Source organism: Geospiza fortis, unplaced genomic scaffold (assembly GCF_000277835.1).
Source record: "Geospiza fortis unplaced genomic scaffold, GeoFor_1.0 scaffold1079, whole genome shotgun sequence".
NCBI lineage: Eukaryota > Metazoa > Chordata > Aves > Passeriformes > Thraupidae > Geospiza > Geospiza fortis.
This window is the reverse complement of record NW_005054708.1, coordinates 138,003-148,458: the sequence shown is the minus strand read 5'-3', so window position 1 is coordinate 148,458 and position 10,456 is coordinate 138,003. Positions and strand designations below refer to the sequence as shown.

General features: G+C 42.3%; 1 protein-coding gene across 1 annotated transcript in view; it reads right to left on the bottom strand.

Annotated features, from left to right (window-relative positions):
• Positions 1-28: 28 nt before the first annotated feature.
• The window catches only part of IQSEC1 (IQ motif and Sec7 domain ArfGEF 1), a 128,765-nt gene continuing 118,337 nt past the window's right edge, over positions 29-10,456 (bottom strand). The window contains exons 12-13 of the mRNA XM_031065227.1: positions 7,849-8,025; positions 29-181 (exon numbers count right to left, since the gene is read on the bottom strand). Coding sequence (XP_030921087.1) covers positions 168-181; positions 7,849-8,025 — 191 coding nt within the window. The 3' untranslated portion in view covers positions 29-167. The remainder of the gene's footprint in view (positions 182-7,848; positions 8,026-10,456) is intronic.

Sequence of the window (10,456 nt, the reverse complement as noted above, 5' to 3'; positions counted from 1 at the left end):
CCTCCGCGTGGTGCGGGGGCTGCGCGGCCGCGTGGCTCTGCGAGGGGGGCTTGCCCCGCTTGCTACCGAACAGGGACCCTAGGAGTGAGGAGGAGTTGGGCATAGTCTGGTGAGGGCGAGATGGACACTCTCGGGTTGATGTAGCTCTTCGGCGCATGTGAGGACTGCTAATGATGGACCCCTAAAAAGAAATTAATAGAAAATAAAAATTAAAAAAAAAATCTTGAAATGTTCAAAAAGGAAAAAAAAAAAAAGAAAAAAAAAAGAAAAAGTTCACACTGACCCACAAACTCCTCCTTTAGGGTTCGCATGGGTGGATTATGTTAGAGAGTTCTATGGGAAATTTCATCTCCACCTTCCCTAAGTGGCCAATGGGGCCCTCGTGCCCTTCTTAGGGGATGATAAGCATTGAGCTACTTTCTGTCAGTATTTTGACATCAAGAGATATGACTTCAAATTAAAAAAAATGTCATGGGACAGTAACATGATATAAGACCTACAAGTGTGTTTTTAAAGGAAAAAACACTTTTAAAACACTGCAAAAAATACCATACTTGCTTTTTTACCACAAAAAAAAATATTAAATGCAACCTAAATAGTTAAACATACAGCAGCAAACATTGCAGTTACAGCTCAGATTTTAAAATGGTATTTAAATCTTTATTTATAGCAGTTTTCCACTACTATATGTGACAGTGCTGCTTCTCAGGCCTACCTCTGCATTGTGTGTTAAATGGAATCATACCATGTTTGTCACTAAGATTTCTAAGTGCTCGTATTATCCTGACCTGTGGTCCAACATTCTCTATTATTTAGCCTGGAATTTAGTTGCTGAAATTCGGGGTTTGTATTTTTAAAGAGTTATGGGACACAACAGTACTTAGGCAAAGTGTGCTAGGTTTAAACTGTAATCTACCTAAAGCAAACACAAAAAAAAAAAAAAAAAGAAAAAAGAAAAAAAAAAAAATCTGCAAGCTGAATTCAGAGACATGAACAGTATATATAAATGGTTTGAAGATGAATGAAATCTCATGAAATCCACATTGAATTCACCTATCTGAATAATTTTTTTATCCTCCCATGCCCTATCTGTGCAATTCCATGGTGTCATGACTGCATACATATAGCAATTGAACTCGAAAATAAGCAATGGGGATGGTTGAGCATGACAGTCAATAGTTGTAGCTAAATATCAAACAGCAAGAACAGTGTACTTGGTAACAAAGAGCAAGTGGGCTTTTAAGCTGGGACCAGACTGAAATGGTGGCAAAAGGACACATCATATCCATTTAACCATGCTTGCAGGAACAAAGGGAACAAGGTTAGCTCAAACCAAAAATGGCATTGCTCTAAAACAAGCTGTCAGTGCTTTGTAAGCTGGAAGAATACAGAGTGAATAGCCTAGGCATGCATTTTATTCGTGGCAGGCAGGTTATATATATATATATATATATATGTTAGAAGAAAAAAGAGCAAAAAAATATGTATGTATATAAAAGAAAGGTTTGAAATGCACATCATCACATCCAGCTAGACATCAGGAACTTCCTACTTACTTCCATATTGCTGTCTAGCGATCCTGCACTGCTGCGTCGCCCACGCTTGCCTGCCCAGGACATGCAACAGCAGAGATTAGAGACTGCGACACGACCGGCGCCAGGAGTGCGGCCCCACAGCCCCACAGCGTCAGGGCCAGCAGGGACAGCAGCTCCCTGCACTGCCTGCGGTTCTGGGGGGCACTGGGAATTTGGAGAGGTGGTGCTGATGCTGGGAATCGGCTCACACGAGCGGGGTGTGTTGTTGTTGGCAATTTGCACGATTCTTAAGTAGGCATGTTTGGGCAGCGGGGTTTAGTGCTGCGCTCGTGATGCTGAGCAGCAAGGATTTAAAGGGTTTGGTTTCCTGGAATCTGATTGGCCATAAAGGATTTTTTTACTTTAAACACTGAGATACAGTTGTGGGGTGGCATTAACTTAAATGCAAAATTTAATGTTGAAATATTCTGAACTTCAGTGTGGGCCACTGTGAGGGGCATCGGTTTTATCACTTAATCAGTTTTATCACTTCATCGGTTTTATCACTTCATCAGTTTTAGCATTTTTATTGAATTTATCATTTCAATTTCAGCTTTGAACCTCAGTGGATTTCATACAATCTTCTTTCATGAGGTTTAAAAAAAACTAAACTTAATTTTTGATCAGTAAATCTGGAATTTGTCTTGACATTATGGCTAGATTTTGTTTGTTTAGCTGTGCAGTGCTTTATCTTTAAGCATGTCGGATTTGTACTCCAACAGTCTCAAATTGCAAAAACTTTTGCCTAAACCCACACGTGAAACTGCAGACTGTTTGCCTAAAGAGCCAGAAAACCTTAGTGGCTGTATAGGACACAGGATCCCAGACTTTCTTTCTCACCTCACAGCAGAGAAAATAGCATCTGGCTGCAGTGGAAATAGAGATTTTTAGAAAATAGCTTGCGGAGCTTTGCTTTGCAAAGTTTCAGAATACTTTCCTGGCAGGGTGTAGAAACAAAGCTGAGCTTTGAGGAACCCTCCTGGTGCTCACAGCTTCCCTAAAATCTGCAGGGTTTTAGAAACCAAAGCTTTCTCAGCATTCTCTCCTTGTTTTCCTGCAAGGCCAAATATCAATCTCCACCCTGCATTGGCACATTGATGCCTTCAGAATCTTCTACTCTGAGAGGTAGTTTTGGGGGAGAATGTGAGGATTTCAGCATCACTGAACCAATTAATGATGTACCCTCATCACAGACACCCCAAAAGCACCTGGGATCAGAACTAGGGAGCAGTGGAACTGCTCATAGGGCAATTCAGACTACCCAAAGGATCACGATGATCAAAGACTATCACCTGCTGGATTTATAAGCATAACGTTGACCTGGCTGGTCATAGGACACTGCCCTGAAACAAGTTTCTCTTAAGAGCTACAGTTCCAGACTACTGGAACATTTTCCCCTCTTAAAACGAGTTGCTCCCCAGTACAACCCCCTCTGCAGTGACATTAAATTGAGGGGAAGGCATTTGTGGTCAAGGTGTTGTGTTTGACTTGTGAAATTCTTTGGGATTTGGAACAATTCCCCTGGATGGGCTCACTGCTTCATCTCCTGCTGCAGTTTTAGCCTCAGCCAAAGCAGAGGTGGACTATCTTATGAGCCCCCCAAGAAAAACTGGGTTTGTTCATCCCTTATTTTGACTCCTAGTCAGGTTTGATATTTTTCTGCTCTGATAACAGGATTAGTACTGATTAACACTCCAACCACTCTTGCTTGCTGATGCAAACACACTGCGGCAGCCACCTCGGAACTTAGCAGTCAGGGTTGCAAATAAGACTGAGAGCTGACACGGGGCATTAAACGTGGCCAAAAATGAAGGAGAACACAACAAAAAAATCCAATGCCTTTTGCATATGGCAGGAGTCACAGTCTGATCAGATAACCACGGACACAGTAAAACGGACAGAGAGCGACAGATGGAATTTTGCTCAGAGTGACTCCAGGGCAAAGTAGTACTTGCAAAGCCAAGAGCAAACAGAAAAATCCTCCTTAAAATGCCTGTAATTTCCCTCAGATAGGCACTATTGCTGTACAGAGGCTTGGTTCATTTTCCTAAAAACAAACTGAACCCAATTCTGTGCTGACATGCAGTGTGATGGGTTTACTCAGTAAATCCCCTGGAGCACTCCCCCTGCCAATGTGTGTTTATTCCAGATTGTTCCCTGGTCTTTGGGATAGCTTCCCATCCCAGAAATGCCTCCCTGGAGCTCCAGCCTTCACATGCATCTCAGGGAAATTTCAACTAGAATTGCATCTAAGCATGAACTGGCACGATAATTAGTAGCTGTGGTACAAAGCAAGGTGGTATTTACCAAATCTGAAGATTAGTTTTGCTTAATATATTATACTTATTTTAATTTTTTAAGGCTGTTAGAGTGGACCTTAATTTAGAAAATTAAATTTCAATTATTTTAACCTTATCTGTTAGATATGAATATTCCTTGTAAGAAGTATCTTTAACTTACACAAGTCCACATATGAACATATGTCCCACACATGAACATGCATTATATGGGGCCAAGAATATTTCAAATTTATAGTAGAAATATGAAGTGATTACAAGATTTTTACAAACTTAACCATGCCAAAAGAATATTGAGCTTTATTAATAAAAGCCACTGCAGCTTGCAGAATATGGATGTGTGCAGGACACATCACAGGATGTGTGGTGATCTCACAGCTCAGGCTGCAGATCAGCTCAGTACATGGAAATATTTCTCACTGCTGCTCTGTAGCTCTTGAAACCCTTCTGGGCCAGTGAGATAATTGATAGCTAAACACTATCAATGATTTGATATTATGATTTGGTATTATGATTTGGCTTTGAGTGTCTTGGGGGAAAAAGCTTGGAAAAAAGTTTTAAATTAAACTGCTCACTCCAATCATTAGAGAGACCACTTTTGAGGGGGAAAGTACTCTTTGTCACATTTTCACCTTGTTTCTGTGTGAAACAGGTAGAATCTTAAGATCTCACACTGAAACAGAATTATTTTAATCCTGGAAATACTTTTTGTTTGGTTTGGTTTTGCAGTAATCTTTTTTGGTCTGTGGCAGTTTTAGACAAGCCCAGCTCCCAGAAATAGGAACCACTGTGCTCCCCTCACCTGGGCAGCACTACCTGGCTGTGCCAGCTGTGGAGTACTGGGGCAAACAACAAAATTGCATTTTTTAAACCAGATCAGGGTGTAAATATTATTCCCACCTTACAGGTTAGGGATGTGGGAATAAAGTTTGAACTGCACTGTAAACTCAATGTAAAAGCACTGGGTCCCCCAGCAACTCAAAGTGGCTGGAATTCAAATTAAAGAACCTAAAATCAGTCCAAGGGGAGTGTTTCTGGGAGAAACAGAATGGCAAACACAACCAGTCCAACCTTTCCTGCTCTGCTTTAGTGACCAAATCGTTCTTCCTGTAGAACAGTGCCCATGAGGGGACATCACACTTTTCCCATCTTTCTGTAAACTCATAAAACTCAGCTTTAGATGGATTAAAATTTGTCTGGCTTCTAATATTTTTATATAAATTAAGAATTTCAAAGTCTGGAACAAATAAATTCAGTTCTTCCTTGACTATAGCTCAAGAATGTTCAATAAAAATGATATATTTCTCTTTAGAGAAAAATAAAGCCCTAAATATTTTTAACATACTTGCATCTTGAAACACTTGGATGCCACATTGTGTTTTATATTCCATGGAAAGAACTGGCAATGCACAAGGAACAACAGCATCTCTCAAATGAAGAGATCCTCAGCACATCCTTCCCCAGCTGGGAGTTGAGCTGTTGTGGCCAAGGCATGGAACCACTCTCCAGGAGAGGATTCCTGATGGACAAATCCTGCTTTCTGTGCATTCCCAGCTTAGGAGCAGAATCAGTCAGGGTATCAGCATTTGTTAGATCTCAGAAGCCTCTGAACTGTCACTCAGAAACTTAGTCACTTTCCAGAGCCTCCATTTACTGGGATGTCTGGGGGACAGCAATGGATTGTTTTCCTAAATACTTCTGTCAAGTACCTGTGCAGCCAAATGCTGTCCAGTCACATTTTCCTTCACTGAATAAACAGTTAAAATTTTGAGTTGGCAATGTTCACTGGACATTTACCTGCCTTCCTGCATAAATATGCAACCAGGCCATTTTCTCATGGTTTGTTAGATTTATTTCTGATTCAATGCAGAAAGGTTCTCTCTAAAAATCCACTTTCCTACAGGCCCACACACTCCTGTTCCTCCTCCTTGTTCATCCTGTGCTTCATCCACAAAAGGATTTGAGGCAACCTAACTCAGGCCTGTTTTAGAGAAGCAGTTTAATATGGGATAATCTGAGGTGCAGTGTCTTCCTAACTGAAAGAGATTTCTTTCCTTTTCTATGGATCACCTCTCCCACATTAAAAATAAAATTAGCCTCACATGCAAGCTATTCCCTGAGAGAAGGCAGGGACGTTATGGATCATCTCCCTGTAGTCACTCCACCAAACAACAAAGCAAAAAACAGGCTGGTTGTTTCTCAAGTCAGTTGCACTGCACAAGACCAAACAGAAGCTCTCCATAATTTTCAGCTATTTCAAGTTAAAATTAAGTTTAGTTGGGTTTAACAAACTCATTGATAAACCCTGCAGTCTGTGAGTGATTTCTAGTTTTTGTCATGGAAAAAGGTTATTTTCAGTAATAAGCATGCCAGTTGTAGGCATGCCCTGTGAAATGTGCTTGTGATTACAAATGCTGGTTTGTTGAATTAAACCCATAATATGAATTCAAATACATGGCAGTGTTTGAAAGAGAGAGATGAGTAATTCTGATGGAATGAAAAAATTAATAAGAAATCACATTTAGGGGTACAGATACCCACTGAACTCACATATTAACAATATGGTAGTTCTCATTCTAATGAAATAAAACCAAAACAACAGAAAAGGATGATGAAGTACCCTCAAATCTGAGAGATAAGAGTGGTGAAGACTAGGGCTTGATCTAAAATTCACTGGAGCCAAGCAAGCACCAATATTCAACTTCAGCCTGATTTTGGATCAAGGGCCTAAGTCTTTTTAATGAAGCACATGGAGATGTGAGTATGAAAGCCTAAACAGAGAAGAAAAGAATTGAAAGAGCTCACTCTCTACATATTTGTATGCACATACATATACCCACAAAACACAGGCTATCATTTCAGTTTACAACAATTTTATTTATTGCAGCATAGCTAAAATATCTTCTTTAGTTTAAAAAAAAGGAAATAGGTAAGTAGTGTCTACTACCAAAGACACACAGAATATTGAACTTATGACTACACTGTACACCATCACTGCAACTGAAAGAACAAAGCAGAGTATGCAACACAGTCTATGAACTAAAAACCAAATAATTAAAAAAAATAGAGTTGCTACTATCTCTGGAAGTAGAGATAGAGATTCACTTTCTGAATAGTGGACACAGTGTTCAGATAAGAGTTCTTGTCAGTGACAGGACTCTTTAACACTGAAAGATTACATGGCTATGCCAGGCGTGAGGCATACTGTCAAATAAAAACATGTCCAACCTCCCCTGGCTTGCTTTGGCTAAAAGCATCACATCACCACTGCTTTCCAGTCTTTAATCAGTTAATAAAACTTAAGACACATCAGTGGCTTTGTGGGTTACCAGCATCCTTGTCCACTAGTGCTTCTTTGGTTCTATTGCCAAGAGTACTTCACAACAACCTCTTTTTGCAAGAATTAGGAACTGTGTCTGAGTTACAGCACAAGAAAAGTGCGTCAGGGGCACACTGGTGTTACACAGCTCTAGAGAGAATTTAGTAGGGCTTCAGTCAATTTCATTCATCCAGGTGGTAACACAGGTACGCTTGAGCACAGAACACACAGAAAGCGCTCGTTACACAGAGACCAGGAGCTTTCCTTCCCTTTCTAGGCCTACGCTATGACGGGGAAAAAGCAAAGGAGATGAAAAAAAAAGAAAGGAAAACTAAGTGAATTACTCCTAGCACAAGTCAGTCCCTTCTTTTTTGTTAAAAACTTACAATTTTTCCTCTGTCTTCACTGTCCCTTAAAAGTTTCTACAGCAACCTACAACGGCTTAAATGCTTTCAAACAGTGGCCGCTTAACAGAACAAAGGTAAAGAAAAAAACAAACAAATTAACCACGAGTCGGGGAGGGGGGAGTAAGGAGCTATCTGGAAGTGTGAGATCCCACCAGCGCTATGTGTGGAGGCCCAGAGCGAGCTGGGCTCTGCGGGCACGGCAGAGGCAGCTGTGCATGCAGAGAGGCGGGAGGAGCAGGGGCAGCGCTTACCTGCTTCGGACAGGTCCCTCAGGGAGGAGCTGAGCGCGCTCCGCTTCAGCCCCTCGCCGCCCGCGTAGCTGTCGTCCAGGCACGGCCGCGGCAGGCTCCCGTTCCCGGACTCCTTCTTCAGGCTGGAGCACTGCGACATGCTGGGACGCACCACCCCCTTCTGCTTCTCCAGCTCCGCTGCAACACACAACGCACACGGGGGTTTTACATTGGTGGCTGTGGGCATGAAATGCTATGAGTAGAAAAGCTGCCCGTTTTTTTAAAAGGTCGCAGAGTTCACAGGTTGGGCTAGTTGCTGCCAGGGTGGAGTTCTAACTGTTTTTTGTTGTAATTACCTGTGGTTTGTGTTAACTACCTGTCGTTGATGGTTAAGAATTCCCCCTTTTGTCGAGTGACACCCTGCTGCTTCCTGGAGGATGGCACTCTACGGCCAAAGCCCCACATCCTTCAGCTAAAGCCCCACCTGCCCGGGGAACACTAGCCCGGTGTGCAGGTCACACACAGCCTTCAGCTAAAGCCCCACCTGCCCGGGGAACAATAGCCTGGTGTGCAGGTCACCCATACCTTATGCCGCAGCCCCCACGCGCCCGAGGGACAGTAGCCTGGTCTGTGGGTCACACACTCCTCTTTCCACTGCCCCCCCTTCCCACCCGCCCGGGAAGTTGAGGCTGACTTTGTGTGTGACTCACTCTCACACACACAACAAGACAACAATCAGGTACCTTTTACTTTCACATCACTTATTACAAGTTTAGGTGTTACTGGCCAGTCCCGTGCTATTGGATATCCTTCCACCTAGCTGTTTTGTCTAACCCCAGATGCTCTTGGGCATTTTACCATACCTCTGGCACTTTGTTGAGACAGGACTTATCTGCTCCTGTATCAACCAAAAATTCAAATTCTTCATTTAGAGGTCCCACCTCCAAGTTTACCAAGGGCTCCTCTAGATGTTGCATCGGGTCCCCTAAAGTGTAAAGCCCTTGACACCCCTAATCATCACCTCTAAGGATCTTCTCTAAGGCTTCCTGTTCCCTGGCTATTGCCTCATCGATACTGAGCTTTTTACAAACCCTCCTAAAGTGTCCGATATCTCCACAATAATAGCAGCGCCTTTCGCTCAAAGGGACTTGAGGCTTCTCCATTCCCCTGGTACCTGACAGTACTGGCCTATCCTTGCCTCCTCCTGGAGGGGGACCTGCCCACTCTCTTGTTACCTCGGACGGTGAAGAGGAGGAGACCTCGGAGTTAGCATGCAAACGACCTCGGATCCAGCATGCAACGGGAAAAGCCCCTCACCAAACCTAGCCAAAAACCCCTAAAAACAACGAGCCAACACAAAGTGGACAAATCAAAGTGATGTCTGTACGTGAGGAACAGAATCTAGTATCTGCTAAGACCCTTTTTACCCCTCACCCTAACCTAAAGGATGTCGGCTAGACAGAGGCCCTCAAAAGCTAAACTAGAAATTTAGGAATTTCCCGATGCTCTCCTGAGGATGAAATCCCCAGCTCTGCCCACAGACCAGTGAACACAGCTGCACTCTTCCTCCTTCTCTGAGTCACTTTTGGGACCAGTGGCAGCATGAGCATGGACCCGTTGGCTCTCCCCACCTGAGCTGATCACTTTTAATAAAGGCATTAAAGAGGAGAAAGGTCTCCTGCCTGTGCTTATTTAATGAAACAACCCAGAACAGCCCTTGAGGCATAAATTTTAAGAAACTTAGAGATTTTAGAGAAGCTAAGATTTTAGTTAGAGATAAGCTTTATTGGAGTTAATTAAAATAAATGGGTAGGCCTTGATGAAGTTAAGAGTCAGTAGTTAACTAATAATTGATTGCTTGTCAGCACAATGTTTGGTTAGCTGGGTTTATAATGAAGAATACAGAAACTGATAAATAGTTTTTAGGAACAGAAGACAATTGTGGCCTCCTCTGTTCTGAAACCAATTGAAGATGGGGAATGGGAGTTCTACCAAGGGTTCATTTGTCATATTTGCATTGAAAATGTAGAAAGGTCAGAACGAGGAAGACTTTACTTACTCATTTTGGGACCCCTCCCCATGAAAGGGAGCACTGACCCATTTCAAGGAACAAACTACACATGGTTAATGGCTTTTGAACTAATTACCATGGGAAGCGGGGGAATGGGATGTACCAAAGTTATGAATATGTATTTGTATTTTGGGTATTCAATACTTGTATAGATAAAAGGACTCTGTAATCACCTGTAAATCACAGTGTGTATTTGGGAGCTATCCCACAATAAACACACACACTTTCTAACTTTAAACTGTTAGAGAGTTTTTGTCTGTCACAGTGGGATATTGGTACTAGATCAATATCCATATTTTTAATAAATCACACTGTGCTCAAAGGGAGCTTCAACCCTCTGCCCACAGCTGGATGTGGAGCAGGGCCTCTTTGGGGAAAATGGGATAAAATTTCATCTTCAGACACTCACGAGACTACCAGCAAAATAGATCAGTTTGGACCACGACTTCCTTATTGACTACAGGAATTGCAACATGGAAATGAAGAAAAATTCAATGAAGCTTATTGGAAGGGCCATCATTGGGAATTTCAGTGTGAGGCAAACTGCCCCTAAAATTC